Consider the following 19,730-nt stretch of genomic DNA (forward strand, 5'->3'; position numbering starts at 1 on the left):
GTTTGAATGGCAGTTACAATATATAGGTCACACATGCTGTCTAGAAGCTACCAACCCCACCTGTCATCACATGACAATGTTTACTGACTTGTGAGCACTAACATTGGCCTTTCTTTATTGCTAGACTTATTATGTCACTACAGGACATCAAATTAGACTTAGAAAAACACTATTTTATTTTCAGAATGCGTTTCGGACCTGGAGTCCCTCAAAAGCTGATGAGGAACTCCAGGTCCAAAATGCATTCTGAAAATAAAAAAGTGTTTTTCTAGGTCTAATTTGACGTCCTGTGGTGGTGTAATAAGTCTAGCGGTAAAGAAAGGCCAATCTTAGCGCTCACATCATTAAGAAGACTAGACATGAAGTGTATCATAGTATTCACAATATTTACTTTTAGTTGTATGTGGTTCCCGTGCTTTATAAAAAGTTTCTGATTAGTTTACTTGATAGATGAATGTTAATTATTTTCTTTAAATTAAAATTTCAGAGAGTTTATGAAAATATTGTATCAAAATCCCATTCAAGTTAAACAGTTTGATTTAATGTAAATCTATATGTTAGACAATTGGGGAAAGAAAATGACTGAGTTATCCTGCTTCCACTGTTATCTCTTCCAATGATGGCATAATTGAGTACAAGTTTCATCATGTCTGCCTTCTGCAGCAATCCCTTGCTAAAGAATTTCCAAAACAATATAGTTTGCCACTTTCAGCGTTTGACGCATTCGACATCGGCTTTGTTTCTCCAATTATTGCCTCACTCGCTGCCAACAGTCTGCACACCTTACAGGGTATGATAGGTCTCTAACTTACATCGTCACAGGACGTCTGCGATTTTCGGCACTCAACATCCAGCTACTTAGATCGCCCAAAATCATCGCTGCATAATACAAATAATACCAGGACTTTGAGCGTAGTCAGTAACCGGACCAAGAACAGGTCAAATAAATACAAAAATGCTGAGGAGACTATGCTTCTACAAAACAGGCTCGGAGTGCGAGATTTGCGCATGCATTGCTCACGCTCTTCCAAAGACAGTCTTCCATTCCCAAGCAATGGAGCTTTCCCGTTTCATTTGTTTTTGATTACCTAGTAACTGCTATTAATCCATAGACACTCTTCAAATATCTTCTAAGTTATACTCAAGCATAAAGTGGGTAGCACTACTCCAACGAATATGCTCTACAACCACTTTATGCTGATTATACCTTAGAAGAGTATGAGAGCTGTCTTATTGAATTCAATGCGGTTACTGGAAACCTGGTGTGATGTCATCTTCAAAACAAGTAAAATGGCGAAGCCATTCTGGGACAAGACTATGTCTCGGAGAGTGCAAGCAACGCGTACGATTAATAGCATATTCTTGAATATGCTATTAATTGCACAACAAATTTTTGCTTTAAAAGTTTCAATATTTTGCAAACAAAGTATAGTTAGTACATGAAGAACATCCACAAAATATTAAAACTTGTATAAAAATTTCTCATGCAATCAATAACATACCTGAGAATATGTTGTGCCATTGACATATTGCAAAGATGCAAAATGTCTATTTGTATTCTTGTCTATTTGCACCTTGTTTATTAAAAAGGACTTATTATACTGCTGTAGTTTCCAATTAGCAAATTGAGAATCTTTATTTTCACCAGGTGAAAATAAAGATATTTTGTTTTGACTTTTGACTAAAGATCTTCTCCTATTGCTTTAATCGGACAACTAAACAACTACACCAGCTATAATAAGTCCTTTTAACTAAACAAGGTCTATAGAATGACAAGGATTACAAATCAGAAAATTATAATAGTTAAAGCACATTGAGGTTTAAAAAGAATTAATGCAAAGTGTCTGTGTATTGAATGATGATCAGGCTGAAGTGATATTCATTCATCAAAATGTAAAAGGCAATCTATGTTTGTTTCGAAATCTTGTTTATGAAATTTGTTAACTAACATATCATAACGTTAATAAACTGACCCTAAATATTAATTCAATCCACCATCAGAAAGTTTTTATTAATATAAATCATATTTTAGGTAATTCATACTATAATATACAGTGAGACCCTGTCTTAATGCAGGGCCATAACATTCCTAGGACGAACAAGCGCTAAATGAAAGAGTTAAACGTTGGTTCATTTTAACAAACAGAGAGTAAACAGGAAAAGGACAACACGGCAACCAAAAATTCAAAAACAGATGTTTAACTTTAAGTCTATATTATTATGCAACATTAATATAAAAATATGTTAAACACCATACAAACATATGCACATAGAAATGTAAAGTTCATTTTTTATGATGAAGATCCTGGCTTTTCTGAAATTCTTGATTTTTTTGCAATAAAGTCGTGTAGTTTCATTTGTTGCTTTTTTATTTCTTTCCTTAAGCACAATTTCCAATAAAGTCGTGTAGTTTCATTTGTTGCTTTTTTATTTCTTTCCTTAAGCAAATGTCAGTAGTAGGAGATTGCATCCAAAATGTCTCATCTTGCTTTTCCACTTCTTTCAAAATCTGGATCATTTGCTATAATTTGATCAACGATTTCAATTATCGTTATCAAACTTTTACTAAGGAAATCTATAAAGAAATTCTTTGGGTTCTCATTTTCAGCATATGCACCTATTTTTCCAGTTTTACATAAATTCCTTGTTCTGCCAGTTCTTGAAGGTCGGTAAGGCTCTTACCAGAAACCTGCAGTAACTCCTCAATATCCTGCTCATCATACATCTCTAATCCTGCTGTATCGATTAGGTTGACAATTTGGTCAACCTAACGATACAGTGATAGACTATTCTCGTTGAGAATTCTTGAATCTGTGAAAGAAGTAATGGCTGGAGAATTCTCCAGCCATTACTTCTTCCACACTCCATCCATGCATTTATCAGTTAATTCTTGCCAAGTGAAGTCGATATTTCCTATGGCATCCATGATGATATATTTTTTCCAAAATTGCACAAAACAAACAGATTTAAGGGAAGTACAGAGCTATGATGAAATGCCACCTTTTGTTTGATTGGTTCGTGTTTCGGGAGATAATCTGTTATTTACATTATGAGATTTCAATGACAACGCCATCGGATAATTTAAACTCCAGTCTGTAAATTTTTGAGCTTTTTTTTAGGTTCTCGAAACAGACTGTGCATATATATTGACCTCAGCATCTAATCCAACCGCCATAGACGCTTTTAAGCGGATACGGCTCTCCCACTTATATGCTATATGAAATTTATGATTCATCCTTCATTTATTATAAAATTTGGTTTTGGTTTAATTTTATAAAAAACACTTTACTGCCAGAGAGTGTTTACTAAGTGATGGCCATCACCAATATTACTCGTTATCTTCAGGAGTGCTCCTATGGTAAAACCTAGCCTCATTCACCAATTGGCAATTCAAATTACTGTAAATTCTTTCATACTTCGGAACTTAATAGACAAAATGAGACTAGTACAATCTAAAATTAGACAAAACACTCTTTTGAAACACTTCTGTTTGCATTTCAAAAATTATTGGGCACAAACCTTGCATAAACCAATATCTTTCATCTATGTAATTGCTGGTCCATACAAAATTGGTTACCGTTCAGGTTGGTGGGAGTTGGGCATCGCAATTTTTACATGAGACATACTGTAGAAGAATTAATACAAACACTATATTTTTAAGTATCAATTTGGCTTTCACAATAATGCCAAAGTTGTCTTATACTCATTATCTGTTGTGTTGCAGCACAATTATTTATTTCCTTGGATCATGTGTTTGCAAGATTTTTAAAAGGTTAAAAAATTTCTTATTTCTATCAACATAGCTTTATTCTGCTATTACCTGTATTATAAAAATTAATAAAAGTCCAATTTACACGACAGCATAAGCCAATCAACATTTGTTGTTGCACACTACAACCCTATAATTGCCAGCAGCTTAACCAATTATATTAAGCATGTATGCATCAGATTCAAATGTTGCATCAGATTCTCTGTCCAAAAGTAATCCCAAAAACTTGTGAACATATATATGTATAGTAGAGTGTCGATTTATCCGAATCAATTGGGGACTGGGGTTGTTCAGATAACTGATTTTTCGGATAACTGATTATGTGTACGAAAAAATATATTTAACCTGTCCGATGTTCAAATTTTTCTCCATTGTGTGTCGCTTCGTGCTGAATTTTCGTTGATTTTAAGCCTAACGAAATTTCTATAATAATAATCGAGGCTATTGTCATCGGTTAAAATTATTTCTTTATTTTGTTTGTACAAAATAAAGAATAATTATTGAAAATTATAAAACACAAAAATTATTACTTTAGAAGTAAATCTAGTATCAAACAAAAGTTGATTTGACACGACACAGTCCGACTGGAAAGCGTTTGGATAACTGGTGTTCAGATAAACGACTCTCTACTGTATGTATATATATGTATATATATATATATATGATTTTCTCAAATATGTTTCTAGTGAAAAGTTACCCAAAAATAAACAAATTCGAGAAAATTGATCTCCAAGATACTTTAACGTTAACTTTATTCACTCTACTATATAAATAAAAAGGCATTTTTAATATAATTGAAGTAATAGATTAATTTATGTTTTATTTTCATTATTTTTAAAGTAATTGCCTAATTGCGTAATGAGCATTCAAAGCATTCCTCTCTAAATCCTTTTTATAATACATTGTTTACAATTTTCAGATTTTTCATAAAAACTTTTTAGTTGATAAATTCTTAACAAATGGGATGTTAATCATGCAACTGTTAAATTTTAAAATTTACACTTCACAATACAACATATTGTACAATTGTACGTGCCAAATAATGCTTTAAGCTGATTGGTCTGTTTAAAATCTCTTGTTTATTATGTAAAAATGTGCAAACAATTTCACACCTTATTTCTCCAGCAATTTATTAACTTATGTTAAGGTTTTTGAATGTATTTAATACCCATCTTCAGACAACCATATACTTAATCACAAAGCATAAGTTAATAAATTGTTGAAGAAATAACATGTGAAAGTGTTTGCCTTAATTAAAATCCAGTTAGAATTTGAGAGGTAAAAATATATTGAAAAAAATTTACAATGCAAGGGATGACAAGACAAAATTTATTAATGAGATAAAAAAAGAAATTTTCTTTCTTCTCATTAATTAAAATAACTGATATGTTTGAAACTAGACAAATGTAATAATTGTAACTATTTTTCTTTTAAAAGATAGTTAATTAAAAATTATACAGTTTAGAAAAATCACTGTATATATAATTTTCCTAGATGTATATTCTCTTAATTAACTATCATTTAAAAATTTTTTTTTTAAAGTTACAATTATTATCCTTGTCTTGTTTCATATATATAATTTACATAAATAAGCATCATAAAATCTGATAAATTTGTAAAGCCAAACAACTGCCAGAGTTTATTAAAAAGTTATTTAATAAGCCATTAAGTTATTTTAATAAAAAAATAAATAAATACTCTGACAATGTAAGGGATGATGACGAGGAAGCAACGTTTTTTCGGGTTGTTATAATTACTTTTTATATAGTTTGATCAACAAAAACAGCTAACTTTTTAACAATCATTTTCAGACCTTTCACACTGTATAAATAGTATTTATATTTTTGAATATTTTTGAATACATGTTAATACCTATCAAATTAATATTCAAATTCAGACCAAACAATAGAAAGCATTAGTAATACCCTATGAAAATAAAAATAAACTGTTAATTTTTTAGTAAAAAGTAATAAAAAGTCATCTCTAATTGTTAAAAATATAAATGAAATGAGTTAATTAAAATAACTAGCTCATTTTATTTATATTATATTAATTTAACTAAAATAATTAACTCAGATATAATATAATTTAATTCAAAAAAATTTTATAAATAATACTAACATAGAGTTGCTTCTGGTGGCAGGTTTATGTGGATGACTGGAAAAAAAATTTGTATTGAACTTGTGATGAATGAAAATTATTTAAAATTATTTTAGCAATTTGAAAGCTTGGATTCAGGCAAATACAAATCTGATTAATCTATTAATTTATGACTAATTTACTTACATTGAGTATGCTTAAAAGTAACATTAAAATAAAGAAAATGAAAATCTAAATAATTAAAATATCAACTGCTCAATCCATTAAAGTAAATAATTCATGTTCATTCTTCATTTTTCTTTATTCTTGTTATGATTTTTAGTATGTATTCCATTTTTGAAGTTTGTTCTTGTCATCAAATTCACTACAGTGAATTCTGATGACTAATTTTAATAATATGATGCCCTTTTGACTTTATTCATCATAGAAAATTTAATTAAAATATTTTAAAAATAAATTATACACATGACTAATTTATTTATTTTAGCCTTTTTTCATTTTTTATTACAAATTTATTATTATTATTATTATTGTTGTTGTTGTTGTTAATATTAGATATACATCAAAAATGTTTTATTTGAAATTTTGTACCATTTTTGACTATTTCAGATTTGATAATATATAATACATGTAATATATGTATATACACATATACAGTAACTCCATTTCATCTCTATACTATACTTGTGGAGTAAATATGCAACTAAAAATATATTACATATTTATATTTGGCACAGAACAAATAATATCTTGTACTATTTAAATTTATATAAATAGTTTACAAACTATATTTTAAATTTATATAAAAGTTATCAATAAAATGTAAAAATATGCCTCATTTCATGTTTTGTGTTATACAAATACAGTTGAGTCCACTTAAGACAATACTCTTGTGATCAGTGTCATGCTCCAAAGTAACAAGAGCATCTAAAGATTGTTTATACCAGACATGGGCAAGTGCGGCTCTTTTTGAGTTTACATGCAGCTCTTGCTGAAAGTGTTAATTTCTGTTTTTTATTATTATTTTTACAATTTTATTTCCAACAATTTTGTGAAAATATGTAATTATATATATGTAATATTTAGTAATTTATTTCCAAGTTGGTGCAATAAATTAAATTGACATTTCAAATCTATTCTTTTAAAACAAGTTCTCGACCCGAATGGGGACACCCTATCCTTCCCTGCCTTACCATACTATCCACCACGACAGTACAGAACCGCAGCTCCCATGCATTTTGCAAAACCTACATTTTGGTTCCCACTGAACTCTTGCTTGCCCACCTCTGGTTTATACTATTCAATTTTCTCCATTCTTTATGTCTTAGGAACTCTGTCACTAATAACAGATTTGAAGACATTAAAATCCATCAAAATAATTTTACTATATTTATGTATTGGTTTCCATTCTTATATCATCAATTATTGTTCTATTAAATAAAGTAAATACAGTATTTTTTCCAGTCACATTACTTTCACTTCATCCCCAAAATACAGCAAGGGGTCCTAGCTTAAAAGATGTAAACATCATTGCTCCAAAATTTCTGAATGTTTCCTAATGGCATATAGTATAAAAACAAACAAGTATAGTGCCACCTTACAGTAAGATCATGCATGTGACCTCAAATAGCTGGTCACTAATCACTTGTCCCACTTGTCACCTTGTCCCGAAGTGAGGATGTACAGGGTGGGGCAGAAAGGACAGACTTTTTGAAATGGCTACAACTCACCACCAGGTAGAGTGATAGATGTGTGACAGGTAGCATGAAAGTAGTGAGGTTTTAGTATTGTCTTTTCAGTTGAAGGCATAGAGCCATGGATGATAGAACACTGTGTTTATGTACAACTGAGAAAACAGTCTTATGCAAAGGAGATTGCTCAGTCACACACACGATGAGAATAAGTTTCCGCATCCTTGCAAATGATGGAAATGTATTCCCATCATATGTGTGTGGTTTCAACAGGATAGGGCAATGGCTTACACAGCTAGAGCATCAATTGACATTATTCATTGTCTCTTCTCTGGTTGGGTAACATTCATTGGCCTCCTTGTTCACCCAACCTATCCATGTGCGATTATTTCTTGTGGGGACATCTCAAGGCACGTGTATATGAGCATAAGCCTGTTCTTTGCAAGAACTGAAGGAAGCTATTCGTGTGGAAGTTGCCAAAATCATCTCCAGATGCGCATCACTGATAATGGACACCACATGGGAGATGTTTTTTCCACACTTGATTCTGTAAAATGCTATTTCAATACAAACTCACATCTTCCAACAAATATCTTTTGTAACAACAATTATAGATGTGATATTTTTAAAAACAGTCCGTCCTTTCTGCCCCACCCTGTATATGTCATTTGCACTGTTTGTTCATATATGTTATACCTTTTTAATATGTAATTGCTTTTCATATGCACGTGTTCAATAAAACCTATTCATTATGATTCTGTATGAAATTTTTTGATTGTTCATTTATTAGAAAATTAACCATTGGAAGATCTCACCAAATTTTAAACACTATAATGTAGAGAGCTTTGTCATCATGCATCCATACACTAAAATTAAAGATAGGCCTTTATAAATCTTCTCTAGAACAATGGTCCCTTATGCAGAGTGATGCTCTAAAAATGCCACCAACATACCAGTCATTTAAATGAACCACTTCACTAACCTGTATGATGATAACAGAAGTGCCACTAATGTAAAACATTGTGGAGAAAATTGGGAAAATGAGAGAATGTTCTTTTAAGCAAACTGCTCTCATCTGATGCTCTATTAAAGGGGCTCAATTACGCATATTATTTTTCTATAAATTGTAAATTTATTCTTTTGATAAAGTATTTTATGAACATTATGTAGTTAAAAAGATATATTTGAATAAAATAAAGCAATCCATAATTTACTTTTATTTTCTATCACATATAAATCATGTTTATTAATAAAACCCAAAATGAACAGTTATTCTGTTGCTATGAATATAAGTGAGGAACACAATTCAAGTTATAATTACGAAAACCAATTCTAAGCTAGCAAATCTCATCAATACATTGGTTGAAAACAAGAAAGTGAGATGTTAAAAGTAAATTGGCAAATCTGGCCTTACAGTCACAAAGGGTTGAATTAAACTTTAGGAAAAAAATCTTTATTTAACAACAATATTATACACCATTTTGTATGTATACTAAAATGAACATCTACAAACCTGATTTTAGATTAAAGCGAAACAACTGCTACATTACACATTGGGTAGCATAGTACTAATATGGCCAAATGTACTAATTAAATGTCAAATAATTTGGTCTAGAGGTAGATATTAACTTTATTAAGAGATGGCATACAATAATTAATTTAGAAGGTTCTGGAAGAAAAGAATTGGTCTGAGGCAGGACTCAAACCCACAACTCCCACTTGTCATATGAATGTGTTACCAGTTGCACTACACAGACCTCTGTCTGATCTTCACTCCCAGAACTATTAATTTAGGTATAACTATACTGGTTACTCATGGTGTCAACTGGGGACAACTTAAGTGCCCACAGCCCAGTAACTCCCACTATGGAGCTCAGCCAGCTATCACTGTAGCCAGTGGAATGCCATGTTCTGGAAGCAAAGATTGAACACAGGTCTGGGTAGCATAACTAGCAACCTAACTACATGGCAAGCAGGAGTTACAGGTTTGAGTCCTGCTTTGGGCACATTCTTTTGTCCCAGAACCTTCTAAATTAATTGTTAAATTTATCAAGAGATGGTACACAACACCTACCTTTAGACATTTTAGATATCTATTTGACATTTTAGTAGTAATTAGCAGCACTAGTACAGTCCAAAATAATCGGCAATTGTTTGGCTTTAAATCATTTTGTTCAAAACTTAAAGGATATTAAAAATTCACTATAAAATTCCCACACAGTAATATTAGGGTAATATTATATAATATTATGGTACAGAGCTAATTTATAATCACTGTTACAGACTTTTAAAATTATTAATATTGAAATGACTATCATTTGTTCTTCATAATCAATCTGCATCTTCCAGCAAAGTGAACAAATCTTTTGAGCAATTCAACTGAAATCACATGACACCAAACATTAACAATGATTTTAATCAATTCTCTTTGTTGGTAGGAGTTTTTTTTTTTTTTGGATATTTCAGTGGACACGTTTTCCTTAAACCACTCAAACCTTACCAGCAAAATTATTTAGTTAATCAAACATTTTTGGCTGTCTAAAGGCTGTTCATACTTCATAAGAACAGAAAAGAGAAGAGAAAGTCTGTTTTCTCTTTTCTGCTATTCTCCTTCCATAAGCATTCATACTTCAAAAGAACGAAAGAGAATTGTGCATGCACTTTTAATAGTTGTAGTTTAACAAAGCTTGGAAAGCATAGCAAAAGTGAAATCTGAGTAGCAAAATTCTTAAAAAATTAGAGTGTAATATGCAGTTAATTAATTCAAAAAGAAGGGAGAACAAACTATTAAAACCTCATAAAAGAAATTAAGAAAACTGATCATAGATTTTTGATATTTTAGGCAAGTTTTAAATACAGTGCATTGGCCTATGTAAAGACTATCTATTCAGATTGTTTATATATTTTAAGTTAAACATATGAATTATGATTCATCAAAAATAATTCTGATAAAATTGAAATGGTTAGAACAGTCCAAGTTAAAGAATGCAAAGGATTATGGGCTACCGACAGGAGATAAAAGTAGAACTTCTCTTTTGGTTAGAGAGAAAAGTTGACAGAACAGACACATCACAAATAATGTGCAAAGTGTTATGAATTTGTTTAAACCTATTTTTAATATTGTTTCCTCTTCTCTTTTCCATTCTCATAATGTATGAAGAGGCCTTAAGTGATCCATCTTCAGAATACAAACAACACAAAAATACAAAAAGTGAATAGAATATTGTAAAAATGTGAAGCGCAAGAATAGAAACACTGAATTCAGTTAATTCAAATATAGAACAAGATTTAACAAAAATTACAAATAAAATGAAAGGAATATAAAGAGTATATAAGAAATAAAACAATAAAATGCATAAAAAATAAAATATACGTAGTGTTGCTATAAGTCATATATTTATTGTTTATTTCATTTCTATTATATATTTGGTTATGATCAAAGTTATATCTGTAACTATCTTAGTTTCATTTTTATGTAATTATTAATATCTTAAGTTTTGTTACATTGATTTATGTTTCATTAATCTGTTTAGACAATAAATCTTTATAACTATATAGTAGTTCAAAATTAAAACATCTTAAGCATACTTAATTATACTGTATGCTACATATACAGTCTATCTGGGAAGTTCCAAAAATAATTCAATAGGAAAAAAATATCTTACATGCAACAATTCTGCTGAATAAATTTTCAACATAATTCTTTCTTCCAATACATAGCTTGGATTGTTCAAATGCTCTCTGGGTTGTTTTTCAGGTACATTGTTACAGTCCTTTGAATGTCTGAAATAGATTCATTTCATGTTCTCTTCATGGATGCCTTGAGTATTGAGAACAAAAAAGTCTGAGTTGAATCTAACAAATAAAGAAATGCATGATTGTTCTTGATGTTTAGTCAGAAACTGGGCAACTGATTGAGATGTGTGTTGGAATGCTGTCACAGAAAAGGAACCATCTCCATTTCTTTGTAAATCAAGCCTAACTCATTTGACTCTCTTGAGAAAACAATCCATCACATCCTAGCAGAACAGGCATTGACTGTTGTTCAGGAACAAATTCACAATGAATAATTTCATAAGAATTGAAAATCATAACAAGCAACAGTATGATTTGACTTCATAGCTCAACTTGACTTTTCCAGACTTGACCATTTATTAGTTTGTTATTTCAATTCGATCATATTCAAAACACAGATTCATCATCAGTTACTATCTTGCTGAAAAAAATCTAGATTCTCCTTCACAAAACTTGGAGAAAATGGTGAATCAGTCATTCACAGCTCTATTTCTGAAGTGAGAAAGGTAGAACAAACTTAGCACATTTTCCTCTTGCAAGAACATTACAAAAATGTTGTGAATGCTGTGCACTATTACAGATATGCAGTTCTGCTATCATCTAAGGATCAGTAATGTTAATCAAGTTAATCTTAGCCAGAGGTTTCCAGTAACTGTACATTTTCATTAGTATTGCTGGTGAAAAGATATCCAATTTTTCATCACCTTCCAATGACTAACAACTTTCAAAAAACACTGATACTATTCATTTATCTTGACTGAACAAACATTCATCACCATATAATTTTTTCATCAATTTCTGTTTCTGTTGTAGATTTCCCATATTTAAAGCAGAACTTAATGTTGGCTCTTTGTTTCATCTTCCAAACTGTGACAAGATCAAAACTACAGTGTGACAAAATGTGTGTTCCAATCAACTCACGAAATCTGTATTTTCTTGATGTCTTTAGGTCTCATAAACCTTTGAACCGGGAAAAGTTGGAAGGAGCTTTAGAACAAGTATTGAGAGAATTATCAAAGAATGTGAAGAGCCAGAAGAAATTGACTATCACAGTGAAAATGACAGAAATTATAGAAGAAAATTCTCATGATAGTGATTCCGAACTATCAGGGAATGAAATAGATAATGTTGTCATAGAAAAAAATTGTGGGCAGACAGAAAAAAACAATTATCAGTTTTATATAGGAAAAGATAAGGAAACTTTGTAAATCAGTAAATCTCTATATTCGGGTAAGACAAAAGCAAAAAATATTATGAAAATATTACCAAAACCTACTGCCAAAAGTACAAATAAAGAAATAGATGCATTTCACTTGTTTATTACTGATCAAATGATTGAAGGAATCATAGAAAATATTAACAGATATATCCAGAAAAAAGAACTGATGTCAAGTATGCAAGAGATAGAGACTGCAGAGATACAACCAAAACAGAAATAAAAGCCCCTTTTGGAACATTGTATTTGATTGGTATAAAAAAAGGGAGTCACACTAATTGCTGTGAGCTCTGGTCTTCCGATAGTACAGGAATGATCCTTTTATGGGGTCTTTCCAGTTATAAACGTTTTCGGTTTTTGCTTCGTGCACTTAATTTGACAACTTAGAAACCAGGGATGAACAAAAAATAACTGATAAGCTTGCATCAATTTGAGACTTTCACCAAGAGTTTGTCAACAATTATATAGGCAATTTCAATGCAAGTGAGTTTGTGACAATTGACAAGATGCTTCATCCTTTTAGAGGATGCTGTAGATTTGTACTGTACATTACATTCCTAATAAGCCTGCAAAATACATCATAAAAGTATATGCTCTATGTAATGCTAAAACTTTTTATACTCTTAATTTTTAGATTTATTGTGGAAAGCAGGTGCAAGGGCCCTACGAGAGATCAAACGAGGCCAATGATATAGTAAAGAGATAAGTCGTGCACGACAGAAAAAACAAAATGTTACTACAGATAATTACTACAGTAGTTATCTTTTTACCTTAGATTTATTGAATAAAGAGCTTACCTTTTTAGGAACAATGAAGAAAAACAAACAAGAAATACCTCCAGAATTTCTTCCAAACAAAACCAGACAAATAAATTCATGTCTATTTGATTTTCAGTATGATTATTTTATTGCTTCAATAGTTCCAAAGAAAAATAAAGCTGTAATCTTTATTTCAACCATGCATGATGCTCCTGAAGTTGATCAGGAAACTAACAAAGCTGTGGTAAATTTGGACTACAATGCTACTAAAAGGTGGGGTAAGACACTGTAGATCAGATGTGTTCATCCTACGCCAAATCCCAAATTACAAGGAGATGGCCACTAGCTCTCTTTTATCGTCATCTCAACATTGCTGGAATAAATTCTATATTATATTATATTTAAATTTAATAATCCTGATAACAAAGACAGAAGACAACATTTTATAAAGAAACTTGCCCTAAGTCTAATGGAAGAACATTTGAAAGAAAGATCTATGATGGTGACACTTCCTAAAGACATTTGCACATTTTTGGAAAAATATAAGGGAAACAAAGAGCTGCCCAAAGTAGTAGCAAAACCTGGAATTTGTTTTATTTGTGGCAAACACAAAAACAATAGAACAAATTAGATTTGTCAGGAATGTGATAGAAATGTTCGCAAAAAGCATAGTAATATAGTTATTATATGTGCCATATGTGAAGGTAAACATCCATGGAAGTAGAGTGACTTCTTTTTATTATCTAAATATTTTATAACCAATTTGTTCATTAAAATGTCATAAAATTAATTTTCTGGTATATGTGATTCATATTTTCAAAACAATAATTAATTATTGACTTAAATCAAGTAAATCAAGTAATATTACATATGTGGTGTAATTGCCGCAATGTGCCCTCTTGTATGCTCCTGAAAAGCGCATTCACCAAAGGGTTAACTACAATAAAACATTTATTCAACTAAGGAATCATTTAATAAGTTTAACATTTAGCCTATGGTATTTACAATTGTACATTCCATGCACAAATAAGTTAAAAATACATAAATTGATAGTTGCAAATGGGTATTACTCTATAGCACATCAGGATAGCTGTATAGAAAATACAGTAAACAAGACAAGTTTATGGTTTTTTGGTATCATCAGTTTAATTCCAACAATAACACAAGTTTAATAACATTAATATGTATGATGATAAGTGGTGATAGAGAAGACTAATATGGTTAAATTGTCAAACAGAGTATTCTTCTTTTACAATCTACCTTCCTCTCCTATTCCTACTTTCAGTCAATCTTTATTCAACACCTATGGTCAAAATTTCTAGTCTAAAAGAGTATTTGAACCAATTCTTTGTCTTCATTTTAAAGTATTTCGTATATAATTAATTGATTCAGAATATTGAAGGCAAGACATTGTATTTTCATAAGATTGGTTACAGATGACAGCATCTGCTATTTAGAAGTAAATATAATAGAAAGATCCTATTCGAAGGGTCTAGGGATTGTAAAAATGTCCATTAAGTAGAGTCTATTTAGGAATGTCTTGTTAATGGAAATTTCACTATATATATTTTTTCCATTCTAACATTGTCTAGCTTTGTAGAAATAATCCTATTTGTAGTCTGAAAAAGTTGAATGAGGGAAAGGAATACTTTTTTAAATGCTCACTATAACAATAAATTCCTATACAATGTTATTTTTTCTTGTTTTTGCTAAATATCACTGTAGAAGGATTTGACTGTATTTAAACTAATTAAGTGCTTTTTGAGATTTTACAACCATGGACTTCAGATCTACTACATTTTATGTTAATATTTTAACAAATCAAATAGAATAACTGCAAATTTTTGAAGCAAATTGAACAAAAGCATATGATCAACATTTTAAGACATGAAATCACTAAACTAAACTGTTTTTTTTTTTTAAATTAGTATCTACTTATACTTATTTTTATATAAAAGTTAAACAAAAAATAAAAAATTAACTGTACATTGGATGAGGAATATAAAAATCAAAATAAAATAACATTAAAAATAACAATAAAGAGCATTTAATAGTATTTCTTGAAAACAGTAGCTACAGATCTTTAAAACACAATATAAAACATGTAGTCAGTAAAGTTTCATTTAACACATAAAACAAAACTAAACACATATTAATACTATTTTCAAGAAATGTTACTAAATTTCTTTTATTCTTACTTTTAATGTTATTTTACAGGTATCCTTTGTTTAATGTGATTTTGTTTAATGTGAGATTTGATTAGCGCACAAAATTAATTGCGGCAATCCCTTTATATACTCAGCAGAAGTTTTAATTAATGCAGCTTTACCAGCTGTCTTTACTAACATAGATACAATATTTGATTAATGCGATTTTGATATACGTGGTAGCATCAAGGAATTAATTAACAGTGTTAATCAAAAGATATCTACATTTTAGTTTTTATGCACTTCATCCAATGTACAATGGATGCTTGTACATTGTTGCTGTTCATTTTTATTTTTTTCTGTTCTTTCAATTTTACAGAAAAATAAGTGTGAGTAGATATTATCTTTAAAAGTGCCATACCAGTTAGTTTAGTGATTTCACGTCATAAAATTTCAAACGTATGCTTTTGCTCTCTTTGGTTCAAAAATTTGTAAGCATGTGCAATTGTATTGTTCTTTTCAAATCATCAGATTATTAACATCAAATTGTAAAACCCTGAAAAGCACAATCTGATTAAATAGTGATGGCTCCTTCAGTAGAATTAGAACAGTAGTCTTTCTAATTCTACTGTTCACTGAAATAACTGCTACACTACAGGCCTAACCTAGCTATTAGTTTATCATGGATTTAATAAATCATTATACAAATCTGTAAATCTCATTTTTAAAATATACTCATAATATTCAATGCACATTTAGCCATTTCTTGTATGCCTTAGCTGTCATTTAAGAATCATTAGCCTATACAAAGAAGTAAATAATAAGAAATGTCTTTCTTTATGTTTAATTGACAACATTAAACAAAGAAATAAGAAGGTATAGCTTAAAATACCGAATTATAAAAACATAATTATATAATTATTATATTTCTTATATGAACAAAATTAAAAACAAAGTTTGCTTGTGTAATAGGAACTTTTTTAATTCTTGTAAAAATTTATTTTAAAAAATTTTACATTATTAATATACAGGCGGTCCTCGACTTTCGCACAATTTTTAAAAATTCAACTTTTTAAATATTTTTGTTCATAATGAAAAAATTTGCTTGCATGCAGAACATTCATACACTGCAAAGTGTGGTAGCTCACTCCATGTTCTCGGACACACATTACTTCCTACAATAGCAGACTTCTCAGAATCCTAATCACTACTGTGTTGTTCCAAGCAAGAGGTCAAAACAGTTTCAGTCTTGCATTAGGGCATGCGTCGATGTGTTGTGTGTTTTGCCAATTTATTTGATTATGTTTAAATATTTCATCCTCATTAATTGAATAAAACATGAGTGAGAAACAGAAAAACTGCAGTGTTGATACGAACAAAAAGAAATTAAGGACTCAAACTTCATACAATCAAGACAAAGATGGAAATAATTAAACATTCTGAAAACAGTGACTCTTTTGCTTCAATCGGACGTTTGTTACAATGTTTCAATTTTGAAAAATAAGAGTAAAATTAAGGAATACGTTCAAAATTGTGGAAATATATCTTCAAAGATTGTTTCTAAAAGACACGGCATAGTGATGGATGAAACGGAAAGATCTTTGTCATCATGGATCGATGATCAACATCAAAATAATGTCCCTCTGAGTTTTTCAATTATTAAGCTAAGGTTCTTAGTTTGCATGAAGATTGGAAGACTACATTAAATGAGGCCCACTAGTGGCCAAGCTGTCTTCGTATCCTGAACACTGGTAGTTCAATCGTGGGTTCGCACCTCGCTCGGACGGGCTGGCCACGTGGACTTTTCCGGGGTTTTTCCACATCTGTAACGCCTAAATAGGGGCTAGTTTCCCTTAAAAAGACATCCCAGAAGGCATCCCCTAAGCAGATTGCTCAAGTGTTGCATTGCCATAACTTAACAAACAAACAAACAGATTAAATGAAGATTCTAACACTATGTTTCAAGCAAGTAATGGCTGGTTCGACAAATTTAAAATGAGATACTGTATTCAAATAACTCTTGACAACTTTATAAAGAAAACACCCAAAAGCACTTAAACACGCCTCGTTAACTTCATTATGTATACATATTGATAAATAAATACTTTAAAACACAGTTTTTGGTGCATATTTTTTACATCCCTCTACTTTCGAACATTCAACATTTGCACACACTTTCAGGAACCAATTACGTGCGAAAATCGAGGGCCGCGTGTAAATATTAAATTTAAAAATGTCTTAATATTAAAAGCAGTTATAAATTTCAATACGTTCGTTAATGCAGAACAATGGTTGATGTCAGTTGGGAATGTAAAATACATTGGGTAACATCAAAGGTGAAACCAAATTAATTCTATAAAATTTTTGTGATGTATTTCAGCAGAAATTTACAATCATTTTTTAAACAGCCTTGTAATTAGTTATAACAACAAAAGCTTTCTCTTCTGTAAGCCCAGTTACATGTATCAATAGTCCTATTATGCTAATTTATTTTTTTAACCTTCTAATCTATTCTAGTCAGAGTTATTATTATTACCAAATTACAATAAAAATACTAAAATATTTTATATTTTACAAATATAATACAAACTATAAAAGTAAACATAAAAAAATGAATGTAAATACATGTAGCACATGATATTGTAATTTAAAGGCAAAATTTTAATTTTGCTATTTATTGTTTATATTATTGCCATTCATTCATTAATATAAAGGAACTGTGATTTACAAGTAACATTAGTATGCACGTAAACATTACTACGGATTCTGTACGGTCTAATACGAAAATAGATCCTCGAGCCTTACGACGACACCGATTCAGTTTACTAATTCATTCAGAACAAAATTAGCGATGTTATTTTGTTTCCTATACGTGGTAAAGAATAGAAATTCTTAAATATTACTATAAGGTCTAAGAAACGCGCTTTTCAAATTTTCTTCGTCCAACTCAATAAATTTTAGGTTAGAGTGGAATTTGTACACGAACGTCACACTAGTGTATCTCTACATATAAAATAAATTCACATCCAGATTAATTCACTCCATCCCACAGTAAGATCATCACCATTTACATTCAATGCAAACAAAGAAATTCTGTTTAAACTTGCCTTCGATTTGCGATTTAAATAACTTTACCAATAATATTATACCAATTATTCCAGATGTTTATATACAATAGAGATCGAGTTTACATTGATAAGTAACTTATCAACAATTATTCAGCATAAAATCAATTTCCAAACAACACAAATATTTACAAAAATTCATAATTTTATATTTACAATTATTATAAACAGGAAGTTTAAAAATGATTATAATTTTGCTAAAATAAGCAAGCATTCTTAAGTGTAATGGTAGAAAGTAATGTAATCTTTTAATTGGCGAAAATGCAAATAATTATCATCTTTAAACTATTTGGTAAATTTCATTACAAAATAGATCAATCAAGAGAGTTTGAATATCTTTGAAAAGTAGCATCGATAATGAAAGCAAATGTCATCCTTGCCCAGCTGATCAATACATCAGGTCCTTGACAATACACAAGGAACAAAACGAAAACTCCATTACACTACGAAGATAAAAATAAAAGAAACAAACCTCATATCCGTGCTCTGAGGCACTTCTACATCTCTGTACCTCTTGGTATGAATATCTTTTCGACATTCGTAGTTATTATCATAATCTTGTTTTGTGTTGACTTCTGAAAATCGCAATATCATTTTTAATGGACACGGATTCAAAGATTTCGTTATCTTAATACTCGTTATATAATACGTTATATTAAATTTTGACATTTTTCTAACCTCTTCTGGTCCTGGGTCCTATTCTAGAGGGTCCTTTCGGATATGCATACATCCCTTGTCAACCAAATGGTGGAAAAAGGGAAGGTGAGCGGCGCAAGGAAGGGTGGGAGATTTCCTTCACTAACTGTCATTTGTCCGTTCACACTTCTTTGACTTTTTTTTTTAAAAAAAAATACATAAAATCAATAAAAATAATAATAATTTCTAAATTTATATTATCCAGATTTATAATATTTAAACAATAAAAATATTTTTCTCTACTTATTTTATTATTTAGACAAAGAATAAACGCCACGATTGGAACTGATGCTAAAAGTGAAAGTTATTTGAATTTATTATGCGGAGAAAGTGGGTGTTTTGTATTGTAAATAAAAGAAATGAATTTAATTAGAAATACGAATTTTATAATAAATTAAAGTTTTTTTTATAGTTATATTGTCTATTATTTTTC

The 19,730-nt window shown here is 30.2% G+C and overlaps 1 protein-coding gene across 1 annotated transcript; it reads right to left on the reverse strand.

Moving 5' to 3' along the window:
* Positions 1 to 5,890: 5,890 nt before the first annotated feature.
* Positions 5,891 to 19,430, reverse strand: LOC136983734 (MAPK regulated corepressor interacting protein 2-like; the record flags this gene model as incomplete). Its single annotated transcript, XM_067280560.1, is given in 3 exon segments — positions 5,891 to 5,926; positions 19,074 to 19,176; positions 19,280 to 19,430. Coding segments are annotated over 3 exon segments (191 nt in total), but the record flags the coding sequence as incomplete, so codon positions are not given.
* Positions 19,431 to 19,730: the final 300 nt, after the last annotated feature.

Source organism: Centruroides vittatus, unplaced genomic scaffold (assembly GCF_030686945.1).
Source record: "Centruroides vittatus isolate TY-2023 unplaced genomic scaffold, ASM3068694v2 contig_885, whole genome shotgun sequence".
NCBI lineage: Eukaryota > Metazoa > Arthropoda > Arachnida > Scorpiones > Buthidae > Centruroides > Centruroides vittatus.